Below are 26,704 nucleotides of genomic sequence, written 5' to 3'. Positions count from 1 at the left end.
ACCTGTAAGCTTGTACTCGAAGCCATTCTTGACTTCGTAGAAGTTTTTTGACCTTTTCGAATTTGTCGTTGTAGTTCATCTTCTCCTTTACCGCAGGGTCAAACATGTTCGGGTAAGGAATGCCCACCTAAAAAAATATCTCAACTTATGAATGTACAATACTGCGCCGTATACATTACACATCGAGTGTTAGAAAAAGACGATCGCCTGATATCATTTGATATCGATTATTTGTTGAGCGTCGTCTCTGTCACACATACCGAGCCGACGCTCTACAAATCCGCAGATAACCGATTATGTCGTACAGTCGTTTTGTAAAGCTCGATGTGTAATATTTACGTCCTGGTATTGTACATTTTTAAATAAAATAAAAAAAGTAATTTTTCATTTAGTAGCAGTAGAGCTTCTTGTGAAAGAGTTCGTGCAGGGTATTATTGCTACCTTCTCTATTTCTGCCGCCAAGCAGTAATGACAGCATTACTGTGTTCCGGTTTTGAAGGGTAAGTGTGCTGGTGAAATTATAGGCATACGGGACTCTCTTTTTTTAATAATAATAATAACACACTCATAGCCCCGAACTAGGAAGACTCCGTATCGCGGATGCCATGAACACACACATAGACAACCATAAATTACACCCAAACTCATGAAAGAAATAAAAGGAGGCCATACAAATATTTCTTCCGGCCCGGGAATCGAACCCGGTACCGTGCGTGACAGTCCGGCATGGTAACCGTTCGGCCACTGAGGCAGTTAAACTGTGACTCCGATACACGGACCTATAAGTGATAATAGTAGCTATCATTGGGGTATCATTTACCGTTATAACAGCCCGAGCTTGATGGTCCTTGAAGTCCATACCTTCAGAAACTTTGCCGCGATACACCGCGAACAGAAGCGCCCCTTTGTTCGAAGACACGGTCTCGTAATAATCCTGAAAACACCAAAATATGAAACTCAAAAGTGATGAAAAACTTTCATAGATTTCTCATAAATGGCGCTACGACAAAAATCCGTTAAAACCAAAAAACAAAGATCTGTAACAAACGCATAGGAAAAGGTCTGCTGAGTCGATCTATAGCTCAGTCGGTAGAGTGGTTGCCCTGATAAGGCACAGACGCAGATTCGAGTCCTGTCAAATCGAGGGAATTTTTCTTTGTGTTCGATTTTTGTATTAATAATTAAACTCAAAATACAATATTTATTTCACAAGCAAGCACAACTACTCTGGTGAAATTACACGCACAAGAGTCTTGTCAACTTTGTCTCAGTGGCAGTGCCCATAAGGTCTTTGCGATTTAAAGCTCTGAGTGGCACTGCAACTGTTATGGAGAGGCGTGTAGCTTATTTCTATAATTTGAATTTGAAAATGAAATTGACCAAAAAAATCCATTGGTGTTAAAAAGTTCATTAAAATATCTGATTTTCGGTAATTAGCAAAAACGTCTTTGACCCCTAGACTTTTGATGCATGTCTTTTTTTTATAATATTAAGTGACGGGACGGGAGAGTATTTAATTTTTTCAGACTATATTTAGAATCTGGAAGTACAACTAAAATAATAATTTATTTATTTATTTTGCACAACTTACACTTACAGTACTTATGACTAAACATGTAAGTCATAGTCACGTCGATAGATCGACTCATTTATTACATCATTTATTACCTCCATGACTTCATTATGATCACGAGCATTTCTGCTTTCCATAAACACGTTCTTTAGCTCGTTCAACTTATTCCACACGCCTGTATCTTGCCATCTGAAAATGATAAAATATATGTACAGATAATGTATCTTCAATATAAAGAGACGTACTCCAAAAGGAATATTTTTGGAAAACTGCCAAAAACCGATTCAAAAATAAACAATAAGATCGAAGACAAAGAAAAATTCCTTCGATCAGAAAGTACTCGTATCTATGTCAGCAATTTAGGGCAACCACTCTACCAACTGAGCTACCGATCGAGTCTCGATTCGAATTTTTCTATGCGTTTGTTATGAATAAATAAATAAATATTGCACAACATCACATAACTTGCTCTGATCCTGAAGTAAGTATCTTAATGCACTTGTGTTATGGAAATCGGAAACCACGACGGCACCACAAACACTCAAACCCGAGACAATATGGAACAATTTGTTTCTACATCGACCCGGCCGGGGATCGAACCCGGGACCTTAGAGATGGCTACACCATGATTACCGGTGTGCAGGCCACTCGGCCACGGAGGTCATCAAATGTTAGATTTCTCACCACCTGTGAGAAATCTATGAACGTTACTAGCCATCAGTGGCGAGGTGTGAAAATTTTCGTTGGTAAAGCCGAAGCTTTAACTTTTTGAAAAAACAAAAAACACTTCTACAACAATTTTTTTCCCGTTAAAAAGGCGCTTGGAGACATTTAAACACAACACTTATTAGGACTCAAGGTAACTAGTTCACTTCATTTAACAGGATAACTTATTCTACACATAAAATAACTTTTGGCTTTTAAAGTAATTTTACATTTTAAACTGCCTGTCGCGTAACGAAAGTATATAAACAAACACATGAATGACGTGTATTGCTATTTTAATTACCTCCGAATTACCATGACCTTCTACATACATTCGTTACGTAGTCCTATTAGAAAGAAACACTCCTTTAAATATAGACACTTATCCCTTTCCGGCCGACTCGATACGATCGTGCTACTAATTTTGAAAAAAATCTGAGCGCGCGTAAATCAACTTTTCGAAACGAGGACGATACCGATAGATCGTGCACACTCCAGCGCAGCGCGTATATAGTGCGGCGGGTGGGGTTGTTCCATCGGTTGACCTTACAGTAGTGTCCAGAATGGCGGCGTTTTTTGGTGGCAGCGGCGTCATACGTAAGTGCATATTTTTTTAACTTTTTGTTGATTGAGTAGTGAATTAATGGTTAATTTATATAGGTAATGAGTCAACTATGATAAATGAGTAGAAATGTGATCAATAACCTCAATATTATTTCAATAACTTATCTCGTAAAAAACGTTGCACGATTGTGCGTATTCGGCCACTTCACGAAAATCAGTATATTATGCAATAATTACATCTTCCGTTGTTTTTGTTGGCATATTTTAATTTCTAACGAATGTTTTTTGTGTTTTTAGGTCGTGCATTAAGAGACAATCAAATAGAAAAACCTATAGGTTTAAAAAAATGGACCCTCATAGTATTGATCCACTTTTTCGATTTAGCAATAGTTAATGCACGGAGAGCTTACAAAATTGATTGCGAGGCTAAGAAGTATCCCCGTTGCAAGATTACACTACATTTACTTGATTTTTGTATGGAAATCCACGAAGTACTAATTAACGTACCAGAAAAGAGGCAATGTGAAGAAGCAGGTGATGCCTCAGATGGTGAAATGCCAGTTCCAAGGAAATATGCAAAGTCTGCCAGGTCGTCTGTATCCCTGAGGTATGATGGTTATGATCATTTACCTATATTTTATGACATGAATTCTCCAAGGGCTTGCCAATTTGAAACTGCTGCAGCCGTACTAAGACACGTTGCATCTAATGCAATGTGTACCTATGCATCTCACGTAACCAGAAGCTGTTTTTTTTATCATAAGAAGTAAAAATTGTTTGTTATTGTTTTAAGTTTGATATTTTTTTAGTTATATAAGAATTTGCTTTGATTCCTATACGAAATGTGTTAATTATTAATAAGAAATGCAAGGCTGATTATTATTTTATTAAAGTTGCAAAACCGATCTCGTAAAAAATGTGTTTTATTGACATTTACCATTTTCAAAATGAATTTGCACAATCGTGCACTTTGCATGTAGTTCCTGAACCGCACGATCGTGCAGTCAATTTTAACGATGATCAATGTTTACAGGATTTTTTTTAATATTTTTCTCCGAGTATATGAAGCAAAAGTGCACAACTAATCGGCATTTTAACTTAATTTAAAGAAAAATGAATCCTCGGCCGGAAAGGGATATGTAACATTATTTATCGTTAAGATTTACAAAATAGAAATTAACCATATTTTGTATTAATTTATTAGAATAGAATAGAATACATTTATTACATAACACCACAACACAATAATAAACAGTAAACAATTAAAAGTGAAAAAAAAAAAATTATTACATTATTTTAAGAAAGTTTTACACAACAAATTAAACTATAATATGTTGGAATAAGGTTTAAATTTAAGTGTACGCTATTCGATAATAACTCGAATTACTGCGGCTTCTCGCTCGCCATTTCTTTACATGTTACAAAGCGGATTTTTGCGAATGTGTGCGTATATTTTGATGGGAGCGCGACTGAGCGCGTAGATATCATGAATGAAATAGAACTCGCGATTACAAGAAAATGGCGGGTTTTAGTAGTTACATTTTTTACACGAATTAATGTTTAGTTTATGTATATTAATTACGTTGTGCGTTTCTTGATTATTTGTTACCATTAGGCTGATGGCTCTGAAGCCAATGCTTTATAAATAAATAAATAATTAATAGAACTCGCCGATCCGCCGGCTTACCTCGCGCTGATTGGTTGAGATGCATCGGGACAAGTTATTACGCGTCTAATAGTAAATATTTTGAATAAATGTTTTTTAAGAGGTGAGCGGGAAATTTTAGGCAAGCCCGTGGGTATGACTTATATGCACGCTTCACCACTGCTAGCTATCCAAGGTTGACAAAAGATGTCGCTTTATGAATTATAATATTGATTTTATTGAATTAAGATTTTATGATACATGACTAATATGCACTGGGGAAACCCTGTATCGCGGGTACAACGGGCACACACATAGACAACCACAAATAACACCTAAACTCACGAGAGAAATAAATTAAGCCATACAAATATTTCTCCCGGCTCAGGAATCGAACTCAGGGACCTCTGCTGGCAGACCAGCATGGTAATCGTTCGGCTACGGAGGCAGTTAAGTACATAGTACTCGTGTACAAGCCGTGCTTCTACGTTCGTATGGAAGTTACACTACTTATCCTATAGTGTATTATAGTGTACACCCGTGACAACAATATAGTCTGTAAAGTAAATAAAAATACTTACCGTTTACACAATTTCTGCATGAGCACGTAAGAGGGTAAAAAGCACAGTACGCCGTGTGGGGTCACCTCACACACCCACTGTATAGCCTCGCCTATGGCGTCCTGCAAACTGGACTGTTCGGTACCTCGTGAGTTGCATAACAGAGGCGTACCGTTGCGACCAGTTGTAAGAGTTCCTATCCACACCTGTAATTTTAAAATGTATTGAACGGTTCAATATCAAGTTTATTGAATATCAACCATGATATTCAATCATTTTTTAAAAATTATTCCACTATATTATTGACATTTTTTTGTGAAATAGCTCCATTAGTTTTTATTATCATTATTAACACATAGAAAGCTTTTTTGGGACTTGAACCCACGACCATACTGCATCGTAGTATTGCTCTTACCAACTGAGCTACGGGTCAACTAATCGAGTTGTCGAAATTCTCCTATGTATCTTTGTACTGGACCTTTCGGCATTCTGAGCCACTAGTGACACGTAGTGACAGATTTCAGAACCTTCTTCACTGCAGCCGCAGCTTCAGTTGGTATATAAAAGCAATATCATGTCGAAAATGTTTTTCTGTGTTCGATCTTTTTGTTATAATTACTCCACTAGTCTGTTATAATTATTACTACATAATATAATAACGCACACACTCAACATAGCCCCGGCAATCCCCGGGAATCGAACCTGGGACCGTTCGGCCACGGAGGCAGTTTATAAGGCTACAAAGATCGAACACTAAGAAAAACTACTTCGATCCGGCTGGATTTATTTATTTATTGAATGTTACTCTGTTTCAAATATTTGTCCTCGACCGGGTGCTAAGGGTGAGTAAGTTAGACAGTACAAAATATTCGTATAAGTTATTATCGATACAAAGATCGAACAACACAGACACATCACACACAAAATTGTATATAAATAAAAAAAGATTTAGAAAATAGTGGACCGACTGTCAAAATAAGAATAATGAAGGCAATAACGCGATTAGTAATCATTAGAACGTCGTAACATTTACAATTCAGACATGGTAAGCAAAATTTTAGCTTCTTTCACGACCCATCGGTAAAACTCTTAATAATAAAAAAAAAGATGTAAACTGGAAAACACATAAAACATAATTTAAATGTCTTCTTACTCTATCAGCAGATATAACGTGATTCGGACTAGTTTGTAATGGAAATTCTGTTGCCAGTTCAGAGTGCATACTATGTAGAGGCGTCAAGGTGCCTGATGCCAGCATAATGCAGCGCGCCGTTTTAAGCCCTTCGAATATCACTGCCGGGTTCATGCACATGAGACGGAGAGATAGAGTTTCTCTTCCTATTCCCTGGAAAACAATAGGATTTATTTAGTGCATTAAATCTTTGGTGTGTATAGTGGGTCCGTTCGTTATGCCCCCGGTTTCTTTTGCCCACGTTTTGTTTGCATCCGATTCACATTAGTTAGGACGTTAGGATAAATGTAATTCCTGTTTTTTGTTCGTTTGTGAGTATGCCGTAGGTAGAAGTTGTCCTGGCCAGCACCTCCAGGCCAGACCATCCTATTAGTGATGATCGTATTAGATTTCATTTGTTAAAAATTCGAATTACGAAAAACAACTGCCGAGTTGTGTCGAAAAATTATATATCCATAAATTTTACAGCACGTCACTATTGACAATAATGTACACAATTAACTCCTTCAACGTAGTTATGAATTAATACGAAACTTGATGAGCGAACAAACGTCAAAATGGCCATAATAGCGTGCCGGTACTATAATTGCATTAGTTGCGCCGTATGTTACCTTATCAAACTGTGATCTTCGCCAGTTTGTCGCTTTTGACGTCTCCCAGTTGCCATACAAGTTCCTTATTAGCACGGCCTTAAAGTCGTCTTTGTACAATCCTGAATTCTGGAATAAGTAACCTGTGAACATACGGCAATGTTTATTCATGTTCAAATAATTAACAATTCCAGATGTGACTTTGTGGAAATCCGTGTTCATTAAAATAGAAGTAAATTATATTTGCTATTCCGCGAACCCAGTGAAGTAAGGCCTGTTTAGACGCGATATTAGCTACTGCTGTGAGTAGCGACAAATACCGGTATGTCGCCGGGTATTTTAGGAAGTTCCGCGACTAAAAAGGAACCCAATTCGACAAACTTATTTATTATAATATAATAGTCGATACCTTCAATGAACACTCGCCAACTTAATTTTTGGACCTGTTCTGTTAACGTTTTAAGAACAAATTTAATTTAAAATTAGAAGTTAAGAATGAACTGTTTGTTTTGAGAAAAAAAGAAAAGGCATTTATGGAAGAGCGGTGTCTCCTGACACAGGCTTGTTAAGCTTAATAGGAGGTCCTATCCACTGTTAATATAAAGACGATTGTATTACTGAAATAAACATTTATTTATTATTATTTTGTTTTTTGTTTCATTATTTATTTCACAAAAAGTAAACCTATGACAAAATCGAATTTATTTTGTCCGAAGTAACGTTTGTTCGAATTTTCATTATCCCGAAAACCGAATTATAATGAAACCATTGTTCTTTCAGGATATGTTGGGCGTCTAGCGCAAAGACACGATTAGGTTCGGTTAGGTTAGATTAAGTTAGATAAAAAAAAACATTTTCCTCCGAAAATTACTTTCGAGGTTCTGAAAATTCGAGCAAACGTTATATCTGGAAAATGTCATTTCGGATTCCTGATTGGTAACCTTCACAAAATTCGGAGAGCATAATATTAGTAAATAAATATGACTGTTAACAAAAATAACAGAAATGGGCTAAAAAAATAAAGTTGGCGTTATGTTCATTGGAGGTATCATTATAATTGGGAAACTTATTTATACCGAGTTCATACGTGCGTCTTTACGTTATCTTACACTTTCATTATTAGCTTACACCGATACGTGTCTGTGTGTTGGATTTAACATTGGCACATCTAGTGACTACTACATCTATGCTACATCAGACTAATTGACTTACCGTAGACGGTGTTCAAATTCTCGAGAAGAGTAGCTGTGGTCTGCGTAACGCCGTACAGTTTATCTGGTTGGTCACGGAAATGTTGGCTGAATACATCCACGCTGTGGTTGAACGCTAAAAACGCGATTTTTACTTAGTAAATAACATATCCTACAATGCTCATAAAATACGTTTTTCATACGAAACTGAGGGAATGTTTGCTGAGGCTGTATGTCGAGTGTGTGCGTTATTATTATTATTGACGATTTTTTCTGATCTTTAGGTAGTAAATTTGACTATTTCACGTGCAATTCGTTAACCGATGAAAGGAATAAATTAATTAAAAATTAAGAGAATACCCATGTACTGGTGTTCACCGATGTTATGGTTGTTCAGGGTGAGGATAAAATGGTCTATCTCCCATACTTGCTGCGCCTCGTTGTTGTTCACAGGCTTGTTGTCCAATAGTGGCTTTTGGTGCTCGAACCTACAATATAAATCCATATTATTGTAATAAGTACTATTTTTAACGACTTAAAAAAAGGAGGTTCTCAATTTGATTGTATTTTTTGTGTGTATGTTACGCGATCACTCGCTTTGTGAACCGATTTTGAAGACTCTTTTTTTTTTGTTGGAAAGAGGGTACCTTAGTATTGGTTCTAATTAAATTTGAACAAAATATTCCACCTCTAAGGGTGGCAAACTACGAGATGAATCCAGTTTCACGTACTTTCCGTTAACCGAGTTTAATAAAACTTGGCCAATAGATGCAATTCCAATAAAAGGCTAATAAGCAAACTTTTGAGGTCTGTTTTTAAAAAAAGTTATATTGTTGCTGTTCTTGTTAAACGACATTTAGCACAAAAAAGAAAGATGGCGAAAGCTGCCCCAATAACGACGAAGGTTCGTTCATGGACTTTACTAGTATGATTTTGCGTTTTTAGTTTATGCTTAGTTATCAATATATTTTTGTATAAAAAATTGTATTTTACAATACTTAGATGCAAGAACACAACGCAATTGATTCAGTTCGATCATAGATTAGGTAACGTTCTTGTACGTACGTTTCATTTTAAGCATGATTGAATATTTACCTACCTGGAGTATTGGTTATTTTATAGTACACACATAAAATATTACAGCTTTAAAATACCTAATAAAATAATCAATTAAACAGTAATGATATAAAGCAAAAAATAAACAAAAGACAAAAGTATTTAAACAATATTTCAATGAGAAATAATGAAAGTTGAAAAGAAACGTTTTGACAAGAGACCTCTTGCCAATGTCAATGTCACATTGATATTGAGAACAGTGTGACCATTTGTGACAGATTCCTGTCATTTTGGTAGATTTAATTTTTATTCATTTTCATTGCTGCAGAACATGATAAGTTATATTAAATGTGGCAAAGTTTGGCAGATTTGAGAATATTCGGCAAGTTCTTTATTATTTTTAAATTTAACATGCTTATTATACCCATAAATTAGATATTACTCCACATTACAGGCGTGTAGCTTACTATTAGGCGTACGACTTGTACGTCCCGTCACTTGATATCATAAAAAAATTTTAGGATCAGCCCACCACCCTGATCCAATGCAAGTTCGGATAGAATAATGAAATCATTCTCGTTTGGTCTGAGTATGCCCAAATAATAAAATTACAGTAGAGTACAACATGAAAGTGTTATTTGTGTTCCTTACCATCGGTCCCATATCTGTAAAGTTTGTAACAAATGGTCGAGGTATGGCAGTACATCTTTAGTGGCATTTGTGTACCGGTACGCCGTCACTTGTTCTAACTCCTGAAAAATATTAATTTATTCTCTAGAAACGAATGTAGATTCAGTAAATTAGTTATTGCCAATAAATAGAAAGAGAGAAGTTTATGGAAGTGATCATGCGAACGAAAGTGACAAATATAGTTGTGTGAGCTCATTGCGAAACCCTCGTTTTCTCTCTTTCTATTACATGGTTAAAAAGTAATACATAATTCACAAAAGGAAGACAATTTCAATGGAACGTGAATTTGATCATGATCAGTAGCGGTAGAGCACCCTGTGAAAGAGTTCGTCTAAGGTATTACTGCCACCTTACCTATTTCTGCCGCCAAGCAGTAATGTCAGCATTTTCCGGCTGCTGTTTTCCGGTTTTGAAGGGTAAGGGTGCTGGTGAAATTACATGCACATGGGACTTGTTAATTTATGTATTACAAGGGTGACGGGAGCAGTGGCAGTGACTCGCAGATCTTTGTGATTTAAAGCTCTGAATGCATTGCAACTGTTAAGCACATTTAATTACGTGCCTTTATACAGTCCACGAATTGGTTTCTTTGGAAGGTGAACGTGGCTGCGTTGCGGCAGATGTCTTCGATGTTGTGCGCCTCGTCGATTATCACGATATTGTTTTGTAGGTCGATATCCATCTGTAAGAGAAAGACAATAAGGACTTATTTTAAATAGCGACGAAATAAGTGTCATCCATCCCTGGAAACTCATTAGGTAAATGAGTCTTCAATCTCACCGGATGGAAAGTGACGATGAGGTCGACGATGGAGCATGCACATCTAAATAATGCCTATTCACTCTCGCCTTGAAAAGGCCCAAGTTATAATGTTCAGGGAACAAGTCTGCAGGCAGGGAATTCCACTCTATAGCTTTGTGCGAATTTTTGGAATATCTACAACATAGGGGTGGAATCCAAGCCTACGTCTAGTCCCCCGGTGATGGAAAGGGGAATTATTCCATCCTCCGACATATATGTCTATTGGATTACAGAATTATTAAAATGGAGTGCAATATATTTGAAAGTTTAAAAATTTACTTACGCTACTTCTAATGCTCGGTTCAATTAAGTAATTATAAGGGCAAAACACAATGTTGGCATTTTGCATCATTTGTCTAGCACCGTAGAACGGACAGGCTTTAATTTCCTGTCCCACAGAGACCAAATCTTCCAGGTCGAACGCTGGTGGCAATTTATTGTGGTCCATTGCCAGACGGTTATCGTAGAATACGCAGTTGGTTTCTTCCGTTGATCGAGGCTTGGTCTTGTCCTTAGGTGCTATTTTCTGAAACGCGGAATAACAGTCAAAGATAAAAGTAAGTAAATTACAAATTTTATGAAACAATTTAAAATACTAGTGCACAAAGGCGAGCTTACCCCATAAAGGGATTTCTTCCAACTAACTTTTGAAAAAATGAGAGGAAAGTTGGTTTTTGGGTTGGCAATAAAAATAAATAAAAATATTGAATGCCACTATACTCAATAAATACACTGATAAATTTATTAATTTATATAAATTCTAGTGTAGTCTTTCCTATATCTATGGTGTAATCAGCCTTACCACGTTTGTGGGTAGAGGTGTTTGTAGAATCGAGGACCTACAAAAAAGCGGATTTCTCGTTACGAGTCTGCTACGGTGGGGAACGGATTTTAGTTTTCCCGCGTTTCGCAACGCTAGGGCTCCGCCCACACATCCCTCGTAAGTGTTTAGTATATTATTACCATTTGAAATATTATCGTGCTTTCTTTAGACCTTCTTGTATGCAGTGTATTTTTCTTAACGGGGACATTATAGGGGAAATCCAAAACTATAGGTGATACAGCGAAACTGTCTTAGGACCATTACGAAATAAATAGATTTAATAACAAAGAAAATGAAATCTTTTTTTGTGAAAACAATTTTGGTATAATATTTATTTTGGTCAAGCGTAAGTTGTACATGAAAAAAAAAAACGTAAAAAAGACATAAAATATATATAAGGTATACATAGGTACACATATATACATACATACATAAATAAGTATGTAAAAAAAACACTAACATGATTACAATATATTCTGTATTTAAACGTACATAGTTATGTGCTCACTTTGGTACATCCTCTGCACATATCATTCTTAGTGCCCCACATCTGTTTATCGAACTCCCTTATACAGCTATAATCCCGGCTAGCAAGTACTGTCATCTTCGCGTCACCGCAATATGCTGTTCTTCCAAACTCCTTTATCACCTGCTGCAGTTGTTTATGCGTACGCGCGCCGTAGTATATGATGGGGAGGCTGCAAGCAATGTGCATAGAAGTCCTGAGATGCAAGTTGTCAATCAGGCTGGACAGTTTTCTGGAATCAACCATGAGAGTAAATGGCTTCGTGGGGAACATTCTGGCAAGTAAGTAACTACGCTAGTCACGGAATTACCATGTAGTATTATAAAAAAAACCGACTTCATAAGTTCGTCGAATTACATCTATTTGCCAAATTTTATAGAAATCAGTTACCGGAAAGTGCGTGAAACCGGATTCATTCCCTAGTTTGCCACCCTTAGAGGTGGAATATTTTCTTCAAATTTAAATGAGACCAATACTGAGGTACCCATTTCCCAATAAAAAAGAATCATCAAAACCGGTTCACAAATGCCGGAGTAATCGCGTAACATATACATACACACATATATATATAAAATGTATATATATATATATATATATAAAAGTAAAAATACGCGAATTGAGAACCTCCTCCTCTTTCGAAAGTCGGTTGATAATAAGTAGTGCAACTCCCGCCTGCTCAGCGCGTCAATGTGTACATTTCGCTCTGAGCGTAGGGTTGTCACATCATTATTTTAGTTTGATGAAAAAATTAAGGCGTTCATAACTATTCTCGTGCTGTATTGAAATAAGTTTCGCTGCTTTTCAAATACGCAAATACAAATAGCCATGTGAAGTGCCACCATCATGTTCAATATTTATTTGATGTGTGGTGTTTTCTGCATGGAATATCCTGGATAAATAAGTAAGTAATACAGTAATATGCGATATAAAAATATTAATACATAAGTACGTATTGATATTTTTATATCAGCATCGTGGTTTGGTATACGGATTAAGGAGTATGATTATGCAAATATAAATGAAATGCTGAACAATTATCAATTCGAGACACATTTGTAGAAAAATCCACAAACACAACAATAAACACGTCTACTATTTGATGTCATTTTGCAAACACCGAGCATTCGCTTCAGTTCTATAATGAATGGCGTGCGCGATCCGCCCTTTGCAATGCGAGTGCACCGCGAGATTATGCGAAAGTGTGCGTCCGTACACGGCGCGCGGCGGGCGTGCACACATACAAGCCGTGTTGCTATGTTTATATGGAATTATGCTCTTTCTCTTATTGTACCATAGAATTGTCATGCAACAGGTACTTATAATAAGCATAAGATATCCACGTCATAGCTTCTTAAGCAAAGAAGAGATGTAGGTAAGTCTACAGCTATCTACTCCTGGATATTGTGCATTTCATACATTACAATATTAGTTATTTGACCATTATTACTTCAAGGAAATAATACACATAGAGTGGATAATATCTCCGTCTGTAATCTCGTAAGCTACCTACATTTCTTCTGCATAGCAAAAAAATACTGCATAAAAACGCATGCATGCATACATATAAATAAATACCTTAAGTTATATCAACAAAAATAAATAAGAAGCAAACAAATTGGATTTTATTCGTCTCACATTACGTATCAACATATTGTACAGAGTCAACAGCACGTCGAGCTTGACACTTGAGAGTGAACTCAAACTCTATGCCCCTTGCGATAAGAATGGTTCAAAGTACAAAGTGTCAAGCTTGATGTGCTCTTGACTGTACGAGTGGATGAAAATGTCTTCACCTATGTTCTTTGTCGGACATTGCTGAGACATAACCTTTAAACCGCTAAATTAATGTTTTGCTAAAAAATTTTACTTGTTAGTATAACTACAGTGTACCTATTTAACCATTTATTTCCAATCACAAGGGCTCCCACAATTCCCCTTTCCATCATCGAGGGACTAGACGTAGGCTTGGATTCCACCCCTATGTTGTGGATCTTCCAACGTTTCGTGCGAATCGTTAGAAGATCCACAACATAGGTGTCCACAACGCGTCCACATTTATATGGCGAACGGCTATGGAGTGGAATTCCCTGCTTGCCGACTTGTTCCCTGAACGTTATAACTTGGACCTTTTCAAGGCGACAGTGAATAGGCATTATTTAGGCGTGCATGCTCCATCCCAGAGTTCCCAGGTTCGATTCCCGGGCCGGGAGAAATATTTGTATGGCCTACATTTATTTTTCTCGTGAGTTTGGGTGTATTTTGGTGGTTGTCTATAATGTCCATGGCACCCGCGACACACGGTTTCCCTAGTGCAGGGCTATGTTGCGTGTGTGCGTTATTATTATTATTATTATTATAGTAGTTAGGCCATTATGAGACTCAAACCCCCCACACTCATGCTTGCCCAATAAATAAGTAATTAAAAATCCAAAACAAACGAAAAAAGTATTAATAAAGAATAAGAAAGAGATAAAAGTGTATAAATATGTTTTAATGCCAGAAGAATAAGGCAATTTTTCCTGCACCGATAGTGTGAGGTGCAGCTATTAAATAATCACAAACTTAGAAATTATAGTCATAGGTCCGTGCCACCACAGGGATTCGAATCGTCGACCGCTTACTTGAGAAGCAACCGTTCTTCCACTGGGCTACCAACGCTTTGGACAGAAAGTAATAAAAATAAAAATAAAAATAAAATAATAAATGAAGGCCGCAAAACAGTTTTATTTTCAAAAATTTTAATTGCCTATTACAAATATCACCCAAATAAACAAAAACTTTAACAACGACATCCAATACTCTAACAAACGCACTACGGAGACAAGAAAACGTTTCGAGTTCAAGAACAAACACAGAACACTATGAATAACTTCAATGACACAATAAAATGGCGGCACAAAAAATGTTTTTGATCACGATTATGTTACCAGTGTCATAAAATTATTTTTACGATCTTTAGCCTTTTATTATAATTATTGTATTAAAAAAATAAATTGCGAAATCTGATTTTTTCAAATTTTATCAGATTACAGCTTGAATAGAATTCTAAAAGTTTATTGTCGTCTAAAATAGAAAACTACCATTTAAAATGTGTTTTCTGTTAACCCCTTTGTTTACATTTCAGACATCTAATTATGATTCATATGATAGATACGAGGCAGACCACAGGCCGCATGTCTTAGGCAGAATTCTCGCGCTGTCTCAGGAATGCCGCAGCTAAAGTATCACATCTAGATTACACGTTATACAATTGACATAAAATTAATTTATGCTATGTACTGTTTCTACCAAAACTCGCTTTCATTCCGTTCCACGGGTGCAACGTCAATTGTCAAACAAGCGGTTACCTATCAGTAGTTCGAAATGACATTTTCCTGAAATAACGTTTGCTCGAATTTTCATAACCTCGAAAGTAATTTTGAGAGGAAAATGTTTTTTCTTTTAAACCTAACTTAACCTAACCTAACCGAATCTGATCGTGTCGTTGCGACAAACATACAACATATCCTGAAAGAACAACGGCTTCGTTATAATTCGGTTTTCGGTGTAATGAAAATTCGAACAAACATTATTTCGGAAAAAAAATTCGAGTTTGTAATATATTACGCAAACAAGTTGTATATTACTTCAAGTTTAGTAAAATGTGTACACGCTTTGCAGATTACAATTTTAGTGCATGGGTTTTGAGATCTTACCTCAAATGTGGCGGTGTTTCTTGCTCACAAGTCTTCTCAGGCGTAGTCATTGGTGTTTTGGTGGGTGTTCTAGTAGGAGTATACGTCGGGCTGTCATTTTTGGAACATTCGCCCAGCTCGCCGTGACGCCGGCGTTTGTGGATCGTCACTTCGTTCTTGTAAGGAGAATCTGTTGATTAGTCATTCGATTATTTCGTTAGCCTGTCATTGAAATTTATACAAATCTTCGTACTGTAGTGGAGGACAGGGTTTAATTAATTATGGATTTCTAAGAAGGCAGGAAATAATAGGAGTAGTGGAGAAATGTCCGTATTCTTCTGTTACATGTTAACATCACACGCCACCATTATATCAGTTTTATTAATCAACTGACAGACTTCTAAAAGATAATTTGCATGGGACTTGCTAGGTTTAAGCTAAAGACGTTTTTCAACCGTCACCATGGGACCTGTTAAGGGTCCGAAACGTTGGTTTGTTTGAAAAAACAAATATACGCGATTTAAATCCGGAAAAATAGTTTCATTTCCTATGGGTAACAATCGCGAAAACCTAAGAACTCGACAAAGACGTTTTTGTTGAGATTATTTTGTTTTATGTGAGAAAAATTTTTCTGAATTAGTTCTTTGTACTCATTATCATAACAAAAGTATTTATAGGACATGAAACTATTTTTCCGGATTTAAATCGCATATATTTGTTTTTTCAAACAAACCGACGTTTCGGGCCCTTTATAGGTCCCATGGTCACGGTTGACTGAGGTGGTACAGTCTACCTAAGAACTCGAAAAGTACTTATTTCACAAAAATCAGTCAAATGTGTCAGTTGTGATACCTGTAAAGGTATCGGCTGCGGTGAGAAATTTATTAAAAAATCTCCCACTAGATATCACTAGCGGCGACGAATGCCGAAAAGTCTGTACAAAGATACATAAAAAAGTACGTAGAATAATTTCTACGACTTGGTAACTGTACCCGTAGCTCAGATGGTTAGAGCAATGCTACGGTGCAGCATGGACCCCACGTCCGTATTCAAGTCCCACCTGGGGGTCAATTCATAACCTTACGATAACTCAGTTCTTGACCGATTTCTTTTCATTTTTATTCTAAACACCCAAATCGAGCGTCAAACTGTCGTATTCGAAACCGAAACGAAATGACGTCACACCCGTAAGATTAGTCGAACTTTTCGACCGGCAAAGGCTACAAACGTTATTCACAACACAGTTATCGAATGAAAGTTACCGAACGTCCTATTGTTTACAAAGCAAGAATGTAATATGGAAATCTCTTAATATTTAAAATAAAGTCTGGATTTCGTTCAATTTTATTAATTTATTTTAATGCAAGACTAATGCATTCCTATATTTTAGACCTTTAAAGTCTTAAAAATGTTTTTAAATTTTTTTTTCTTTTTTCTTATATTCTATTTAACAGAATAACTCCGTAAACGCTGTTGGATATCGTATCCGAGTCCAAGTCGAACGTTTAACTCAGAATTTTCTGAATAACTCTGAAAGCGCCCTTCGATTCGCGTACGATATCCAATCGAACGATTTGGTTAAAATATCGAAGAGTTTAGAATCGGGGTTCTGACTGAGGAAATTTGTCTGTTTGTTCGATCTTTGAATTCATAATCATAATAAAACTAGTGGCGTTATTTCACAACAAATCTCAATAAATAAATAATTGTACAGTTTATATAAATTAATATGAAGTTTATAAATTACTTGTACTATGTAGATATGACTTTAGAAAAGCGGAGTCTCGTAATACAATCATTGCTATGCTTAAAATTGACAATATTACTGTAAATCTAAACTTTGAAAAAAAAATAGATAATAAATGAATCAATTAAAACTAAATTATTATTGTTATCATGTTATTCCACTGTCTTGGTTGTCTACTTATGTGTCTAGTTTGTAATAGATGGACGACATTGAAAGTTGAAGTTTTGCCAATTTCGGTACGGAACACTAAAAATGTTAAAAGGTTATGACGTAGGCTACGTGCTATCTCTGTGAGCATTATTCGAAACCAAGGGGTCGTTTCATTAGGGGAGAGCAATCCCGTAATGGCGTCATTGTCATCGCGCCGCCATCTTGGATACGTTGTTGCGGTGTTATAAAGGTGCGTCCCGATGGGCGTCTAATATTCGGGACCATTAGTTTGCGCGCATTTGAAAATATGCGACAAATAAATAGAGACTCGTAAGCAATGCATGAGCTTAGAATTGCCTAGATCTAGAATTACAACTTACCTTTCTACTACTTTTGCCTATCATAAAACTAGTCTAATGACTAATATAATAGTCTAATAAATAATTCATGATAATGATCACGATAATTATCTTCCTCATAATGACTTTGATACATTATTTTCATATTTATAAAATTAATTGGAGCAAAAAAGGCTGCCTCTATAAATGTCGTTGTTTGCAATGTTTGTATCAGAAACGTATCCAAACGTGTGAAATGTCAATCTCAAAAAACTCACAAAGTTTTCTTCGGGTTTATTTAATTTTCTCATTGTTTTAGTCAAAATTAAAGAGACAAAGCTATGAACTAGGACAGATAATTGTCGAAGAAAATAAATATGTTGATAATTTCAAACCCTGGTAAAAGTGATAGTTTCTTGATTCAGAGTTATGATTACAAAAAATACAGTTTTACCTTCTATAACTTCGCTATCCGACATAGTTTCAGGACGCTTCAAGCTGGCGTTGTCACCGCAGTCTAGGCCAGGTACATCATATATGCTTTTTTCGCCTGAAATTAAATGTATAGTTGCATATACTGAAGTAAAAAAAGTAACTTACTACATTACACGAAAGTTTTTTTTTATGTTAATATTTGGACTTTTATAACAACGGAAAACCAAGGGATTAAAAAAGTACAGATAATAAAGCATAGATAAATTGTCATTTAAATAGGTTTCATTCATCTCACCTGATGGAAAGTGACAATGAGGTCGACGATGGAGCATGGACACCAAAATAATGCATACGCACCCTCGCCTTAAAAAGACCCAATGTATATCGTTCAGGGAAAACGTCTGCTGGCAGTGAATTTTCTTCATAGCCGTTCACCATATAAATTGAAGCGGCGCAAATAGAATATACCCACATCATTAAGGTTGGTGGTCAAATTTAATTAAAGAACTCAATCCTATTATGTCATAAACAAGAGCATGCAATGTGTTTGTATTAATTTTTATACTTTAACTTGCAAGTTGAACACGAGCAAAAGATAAAAAGCCAGCTGTTGCATATTACGAGACGTACATGGTTCACTGTTCGCGACATTGCCACTGTTGAAACTGCGGAAGATACTTTTACATCTGTGTAGACTCGCCGTACACGTGTACAATGAAAGTAAAGTGTTTAATCATTTTGCATCCGACAGTCAATTATTATAAATGGATTATAATAAATTGATTGCATTGAACACTTCATTTAGGACTTAATCTTTTAAATGAGATAATCAAGGACGAAATAAAATCTAAGGTATCATTCTTGCAAATAGCTTATTATTTGCAAGGGGTTGCTATCCAAATGAATAATAGATGTAAAGTCGATAACAGTAGAAAGAAAACAAAGTTTTACAATGAAGTTTTTGTTTGTATTAATCGAGTAATAACCTAAAATTGATTTCTATAAGAGTGATCTTCTTGTAATTTTCGTTCTGTATAAAAAACAAAATTTGTGAAATACTCAGGTTTATCTCTGTTTGTAGCTCAGTTGGTAAGAGCGATGGACTTTGTGTGGCAACAGACGCTGGTTCGAGTTAAATCTTGGTATAAATAATATTATTATTAACTAGAGCAGTATTTAAAAAATATATATATGAATAACATGGTAGTAGACACATCATAGTATTAAATAAAACAAAAATATTATATTCTAGCTGTTAATAATCATGGTATATAATAGTGTGGCTCCTTGTTGTGTATAGTTAACAATAATTATGATACAAAGTCGTGGAATATTTTATTCGTAGATTAGCATTACGGAGATAAGATTTTAAAAACCGTAAACTCGAGGCTATTTGACATTTGATAGACAAGTAATAAAAGTAAATTTAAAACCTTATTCATTATCGTTTTATTTTTGTGTATCTGAAAGATATCACTTAACCAATTTTTGATATAATAATTATCGCATGCAAAGAGTGTACGCTCATTGCAAGTGAAGTTTTATCATTTTAGTATTTGGAACAGCGAGCCTCACTTGATTCTGGAGTCAAATTATATGTTATGTAGTTTAGAAGACTGTATGTATAAGAAGTGTAAGTTTTATATATTAAATAAATAATAATACCGCCAAGCAGTAATGTGAGCATTACTGTGTTCCGGTTTTGAAGGGTGAGAGGGTGCTAGTGAAATTACAGGCACATGGTATTTGTTAACTTATGTCTCTGGGTGACGGGTGCGGTGGCAGTGCCTCTCAGATCTTTGCAATTTAAAACTCTGAGTGGCACTGCAACTTTTATGGACGGGCGCGTCGCTTACCTCCAGGTCCAGGTGCATCTTCATACCGTCAGTTCATAAAAATGTTGGCAACAAAGGATAAAGCAAGGATTACATATGAACTAAATTTGACTGTGTGCACAAAAGTATACGTCATGATTGCGTCAGAGTTCATTCCGATAAAAAAATTATCAGTCTGCGCTTATAGATAAAACGCATTGTAGATCGGATATTTGATTTAGTAGGCAGTATGTAGGAATAATGGAAGAGTGTTTAGGAAAACGTTACGTGCTAGTTACTCAAGAAAATTTTGAAGATTTTCTTGTTTTTATCGGTAAGTTTCACGTTGTGGTAAAGTGAGTTAAATTAGATTTTTTTCTATAGTATTGATAGTGTTTTGTTTTATAATGAGTGATAATTATTTAGTACACGTAAAAGCGCTAGAATGACCACTACTTGTGCGGTATTGTTGGTGATTGTTAATATCTAATCGCTGAAATACATATTACATTGTATTAATAAAAAATATAAACAATATCGAAGTTCATTATGGTTATACTTTTAAAAAAACAGCAATACGCCACGGATTGCTGTATTTTTAAAGTCACAGTAAAACAATAATTTAATATCCAGGTAAAATTTTTACACTTGAAAACGTCATTTTTAAGCTACTGTTCGTTCACTGTGGCGTCTTCCCTGAGAAGAACGAGTAAGAAATTCTAGGGATTGCTCTTTTGAAATAAACTTAAATGATATAGAATACATTTTGAATCATATTAGTGTGGAATCTAGACTCATGTTGTCTTTCCATACATCTGTATCTAACACGTAGTCTACAATGTTGTAATATGACTTTTCAATTAAAATACTTTTAATGTTAGTCTTATAGTTAGGAAATGGTAATTTTAATTATATTGAGAGCATATGCTCTATAATATATATTATATTATGCTCCGGAATCGTATTGTAAAAACTTATATAGTTCTTCATAAAATAATGAGTTTGGTCTTAGTTCTAAAGTTAATATTATGAATATCTTCTTTCTTAACGAAAATATGTATATTTATTTTTACAGGGACACAAAATATGTGAGTAAATGTACTGTGATGCCACAGTGATATCAATCTAAGGGTCGTATTCTAGAACTCAACTCAATGCTCAAGTCAGGATTGCACTGGAAACACAGGCACTGGAAATACGACCCTAATGGCAGGGACTTGAGTATGATTTCGAGTGCTTTAAACCATATTCAAATCTTGACTTGAGCATTGAGTAGAGTTCTGGAATACGACCCTAAGTTTCTTATCTATTTCTCATAGAGATTCAAGTCATTATAAATTGCGAGTGTCAATATCATATCGGAATAGTTTTAAAGATACATTGAACTTTTACGTAAATAAGTCAAGGTATGTTGTAAACAGGTCAATGTTTTTAATATAATATTATGTAAATTATCATTTTAAAAAAACCACCTAGAAAAGTTGTGAAATTAGTGTGGAATAGGTGTATCTATTAAGTTTTATTGAAATCGGTTCACGGGAAAAGGGGGACATGTAATAAACAGGATTTATCCTCTAATTTGCCCTTTTATACGTGGAATATTTTCCTGACCTTTTCAACAAAAAAAAAATCGAAATCGGCTTACAAATGTCAGAGTGAACACAAAAAAACACAGTCGAATTGAGAACTTCCTCCCTTTTTGAAGTCGGTTAAAAGTAGACGAAGGTTCTGGGAAGGGACTGCGGTTTCACATTGTGTATTTACGACACTTCGTTTTCTATCGATTTTGCCGTGGATGATGGAGTAATTTGTAATTAAGTTACTATAATGATATTCAATTATTTTTTTGTAAACTTACTCCACTAATTTGTAATAATTGTTATAAGGTACAAAGACCGTACACTAAGAAAAATTCTTTTGATCCGGCTGAATTCGAACATGCGCTGAGTAACAGTAGAGCTCCTTGTGAGAGTTCGTCCAGGGAAGTACTGGCACCTTACCTGTTTCTGCCGCTAATCAGTAGTGTTAGCATTACTGTGTTCCATTTTGAAGGGTGCAGGTGAAATTACAGGCACGCGGGACTTGTCAATTTATGTCTCAGGGTGTCGAGCGCAGTGGCCGTGCCCCTCAAATCCTTGCGATTTGAAGCTCTGAGTGGCAGTGCAACTGTTATGGACGGGCGTGTAGCTTGCCATGAGGCGCGCGACTTGTTCGTCCTGTTACTTGATATTATAAAAAAAAAGCGCCTTCAGCATCCCATGCCTGGGGTCTACTCTCGATCTCTGTCCGACATCCGTCCGAAACAATTACTGCCAAATAAGCAATGCTTGGCCAAATGAAAAGACGCGTGATGCGAATGAAGCTTGACACTTGTCTTTTAATTTTGTCGAATATTACTTATTTGACAGTAATTGTTTCGGACGGATGTCGGACGGAGATCGGGAGTAGATCCCCTGACGCTCTCTCAACTGAGCGACGGAACGAACCAGCAGACCTTACGAATTTGGTATATTCTTGTTTCAGATCTTTGTTTTTTGTTTTTAACAACTTTTTTGCCGTAATATGGAGTAATTAGAACTTATTGTTCCTTATGACGCGGCTGAAGTACGACATCTTCCTGTGCTTTATAGTGTTCATAAGCTCCACCTTTTTACTTGACCTTTCACCTTTTAGTTTCTTTAGCTTATTGTGTATTTCTACATTTGTAACCTGGTCACGTCATGTGATTATCAAGATACAGCGGTAAACAGATTTTGCCATCAGTGTTTAATTCTATTTATTTTCACCGACTTATAAAAAGGAGAAGGTTCTCAATTAAATGGTTTTATTTGTATGTATGTTACGTGATAACTCCGATATTTGTGATACGATTTTGATGGAAAGAGGGTACCTCAGTATTGGTCCCGTTTAAATTTGAAGAGAGTATTCCACCTCTAAGGGTGGCAAAATTGGGGATGAATACAGTTTCGCGCACTTTCTGGTAACCGATTTCAATAAAACTAGATGTAATTCTACGAACTTTTGAACGGTTTTTTAGTACTCTGTACTGAGATTATATTTATCCTATTCTATAGAAGTGGGGAAGAGTTTACGTAACACATTTCCAATCGGATTGTCTTAAGAAATTTTCACTTCATTTTGAATATAGGAAATGTCTATTTTTGAGCCACCTCTTAGAGTTCCCTTGCCGTAGTAAATTATTACGTAATGAGCAACTGTCTCTTTCTCCCTCACGAAAAAACGACCAACTTCCTTGTCGTTTTTATTCATTATGCGAATTCATATAGGGCAGGTGACACAGTTGTGAAAGAGTTAAGAGTAATTAGCAATATACAGATGTTAGCGAGAAAGTTACTGTCTGTCTTTCGGTGCTAAAGAGTGTAACTTGCTTTATTGTTTTAAAATAGTAATAGAGAGCGACTTGTTCACTTGTATTGTTGTTTTTAGATACAAGTTATTGCCAGTGATTAAATTGTAATCTTGGTACAATAGACCCACGTGTGACAAACGTTAAAAGTGCTTTTATCACATCAAAGTCATAAAAATAATATAAACAACTTGAAAAAAAAAAGAATATATATTTTGCGGAAGCGAATTAAATTCGGAAAAATAGTTTCTTTTCCTATGTGTAACAATCGCGAAAACCTAAGAACTCGATAAAAATGTATATGTGAAATTTCATACCTCTCCTAATTAAGAGTGTACCTATACAACCTCAAATGGCTTTGGTTGATTCTGCATAAAGTGAAAATGTCGAATGAATCACTTTGGAAACAATACATAGTAAAATTGAGGATATATGTATACACTGATTCGTATAGGGTGTGAAAATACGATTCCTAAAAATTTTCACGATAGAAAAAAACACAAACTGACCTCGGAATTTGAAAAGAAAACCGCTGTAGGTACTTTACATATGCCAATTTTTGTTTATATCAACTGAATTAAATAGAACACGTATAGTATACATTTTTCAAATGGTTTTAATTTTTGTCCCTGCTGCTTGACCCAAGCAAAATAAACTGTATTAGTACGGGAAAAAATTTAATTCGAGCTTAGGTACTATCGACTCTTAAGCTAAAAACGTTGTCGAGAAATTTCGTTCGTAGAAGTTGACACACGTACACTTTGTTCTAACAGGCAAAGGCTTCATAGCGCGTAAGGCGGCCCTGGCGTTGAAACAAGAGGTATGTCTGACGAAGGAACCCGACGGAAGATATACTTTCACATTTACGTCAGCACTAGCTACGTCCAGTGTTACGTTTAAGTTGGGAGAGGAGTTTGAAGAAATTAGGGCCGATGGAGTTAAGGTAATGTTTGATCTTGATCTTATAAGGAGCATCCGTTTGTAGTTTGGTTTTTATTCAAATAATATCGCCGTTAAACTGCTTCTGTGGCCGAACGGTTACCATGCGCGACTGCCACGCAGAGGTCCCGGGTTCGATTCCCGTGCCGGGAGAAATATTTATATGGCCTACATTTATTTCTCCCGTGCGTTTGGGTGTAATTTGTGGTTGTCTATGTGTGTGTCCGTGGTACCCGCGATACAGGGTTACCCTAATGCGGGGCATGAGTGTGTGTGTACTACAAAATGTTATAATGGGAAAAACAATTAATTTACAAAATGTTTTTATTTTTATTTTTTTATAATACCATGTGACGGGACGAACAAGTTGTGCGCCTGATGGTAAGCTACACGCCTGTCCATAACAGTTGCAGTGCCACTCAGAGCCTTAAATCGAAAGATCTGAGAGGCACTGCCACTGCGCCAGTCACCCTGAGGCATAAGTTGATAAGTCCCATGTGCCTGTAATTTCACAAGCACCCTTGCCCTTCAAAACCGGAACACAGTAATGCGGAAAACATTACTGCTTGGCGGCAGAATAGGTAAGGTGGCAGTACTACCCTGGTGGTGCTCTACTGCTACAATGCAATAATAATAATGTATTGAAATTTCAAATACGACTCATCATCAACCCATTTATACGTTTCACTGTTAGAGACTTTACACGTTTTCCGAGGCTTCTGAATCTTCTACGACGTGCAGGTTTCGTCGCGATGTTATCCTTCACATAAATTCTAAAAAACTCAGAGGTGCGATTCCGGATTCGAAACCACGGCCTCTGCTTCAGAGCCGGTAGGTCAAGCCGGTAGGTTAGGCTACCACGGCTTTTTCACGGGTCGTGGTGTCCAGTGTCTATATCATATCTTCATAATGTTAACATCTTAATCATTCGTAAGGACTACGGTCGGAAGGTCTTCACTATCATATCAAATCTTAACTAGTATTACAGAAAGTAATAACTTGGACCTTTTTAAGGCGAGAGTGAATAGGCATTATTTAGGTGTGCATGCTACATCCTCGACCTCATCGTCACTTTCCATCAGGTGAGATGGAGGTCAAATGCGCACTTATTTTTTATAAAAAAATAGATAGGTTTTGAGATGTCTATGGTTTAAGTATTATTTTCCTTATGACCTCTGTGGTCCAACTGTTTGCACTGTGCGCGCTGTCTATGAGGAGGTCCCAGATTCCTATTTCGAAAGTAAGATTTTCTAAATTGGTTTTGGTTTGGGTTTTCTGGATAGTACCCCGGAGTGAATTACGTTACTGTGGTAGTTATAGTACAGGAAATTCCCTAGTTTGAGACTCGATAATTGGTGTAATTATTTCGTATATTATTATTAGTTTCTGTTTGTAGCGGACTGTATCAAAGGGTGAGAGCTATGAAACAGTGAGCAAAACCAAAGTAAATATATAGGTACTTACACTTTATTAGAAAAAAAGCACAACTATCAACCAAAAAAGAGTCAATAGTGACAATGACAAGAAAAGGCGCCAAAAACAAGTACATTTAAATGTAGAATTAAAATATAAAACTAAACTTAAATAGACTACATATACACTTACACAAAAAAGAGATTTGTAGCGGCCGCTGCGATTCACTAAACTGTTCAGATATTAAAATAAACTTTGAGTACAACGGACCTAAACATCTCTAGTTTCGGATCCTTCAAGATTAAAATGTCGCGGACCTTTCAAAAGCATTGTTTCTTTTTGTTATCAAAATAAAATAAACAGCACGCACTCATTGCCCCGCATTAGGTGGCAGATCAGCATGGTAATCATTCGGCCACAGAGGCAGTTTAGAGGCAGAGGGAGAGACAATACGACTGCTACTACAGCAATTACTATTACGACCGTTTCTTGTTGGTTATTATTAACAGTCGGTACGTGCGATTGAATTTAGTCGTGTGTCTGCGAAACCCGCAGTTTTTACTCCAGTCGAGGTAAGATTTCGAAGACACATGAGGCATCGTTCTAATTGAACGCGATTACGACCAACGCAAGTTCGCATGAGTTATGTTCGCGCGAATCTGCGATCAAACGTACGGGAGGCCGACCATAACGTACCATGACAAACCTATCAACCAAGTAATGTATTATTACTAAACTGAAAGAACGAATGATTTCCCAATATTGTCTATTCTTTACTAAAAATAGGAAAGAACGCTATATGAACTGTATAATGCCATCTCTTTCTTTTTTGATGTTCAGAATCGTCCTATCGTAGTATAATATTAAGTACTTAATAATAGGGGTTAAAGTATGAAATTGCCGATTTGTACT

General features: G+C 36.1%; 1 protein-coding gene across 2 annotated transcripts in view; it reads right to left on the bottom strand.

Annotated features, from left to right (window-relative positions):
- The window catches only part of LOC113240632 (Fanconi anemia group J protein-like), a 100,034-nt gene that overhangs the window by 2,929 nt on the left and 70,401 nt on the right, over window positions 1-26,704 (bottom strand). Inside the window, exons 4-17 of one of the 2 annotated variants that reach the window (XM_026477972.1) lie at window positions 18,279-18,374; window positions 15,611-15,779; window positions 11,898-12,147; window positions 10,850-11,092; window positions 10,328-10,447; window positions 9,727-9,827; window positions 8,380-8,507; window positions 8,042-8,155; window positions 6,851-6,972; window positions 6,201-6,392; window positions 5,069-5,253; window positions 1,669-1,762; window positions 821-934; window positions 3-127 (exon numbers count right to left, since the gene is read on the bottom strand). In XM_026477972.1, coding sequence (XP_026333757.1) covers window positions 3-127; window positions 821-934; window positions 1,669-1,762; window positions 5,069-5,253; window positions 6,201-6,392; window positions 6,851-6,972; window positions 8,042-8,155; window positions 8,380-8,507; window positions 9,727-9,827; window positions 10,328-10,447; window positions 10,850-11,092; window positions 11,898-12,147; window positions 15,611-15,779; window positions 18,279-18,374 — 2,053 coding nt within the window. The remainder of the gene's footprint in view (window positions 1-2; window positions 128-820; window positions 935-1,668; window positions 1,763-5,068; window positions 5,254-6,200; window positions 6,393-6,850; window positions 6,973-8,041; window positions 8,156-8,379; window positions 8,508-9,726; window positions 9,828-10,327; window positions 10,448-10,849; window positions 11,093-11,897; window positions 12,148-15,610; window positions 15,780-18,278; window positions 18,375-26,704) is intronic. The other variant, XM_026477974.1, reaches the window with a different exon arrangement.

This window comes from Hyposmocoma kahamanoa, unplaced genomic scaffold (assembly GCF_003589595.1).
Source record: "Hyposmocoma kahamanoa isolate Upper Pololo Valley unplaced genomic scaffold, ASM358959v1 160, whole genome shotgun sequence".
Classification (NCBI taxonomy): domain Eukaryota; kingdom Metazoa; phylum Arthropoda; class Insecta; order Lepidoptera; family Cosmopterigidae; genus Hyposmocoma; species Hyposmocoma kahamanoa.
Note: the sequence above shows the minus strand (reverse complement) of the source record. Positions and strands in the feature narration are given on the sequence as shown.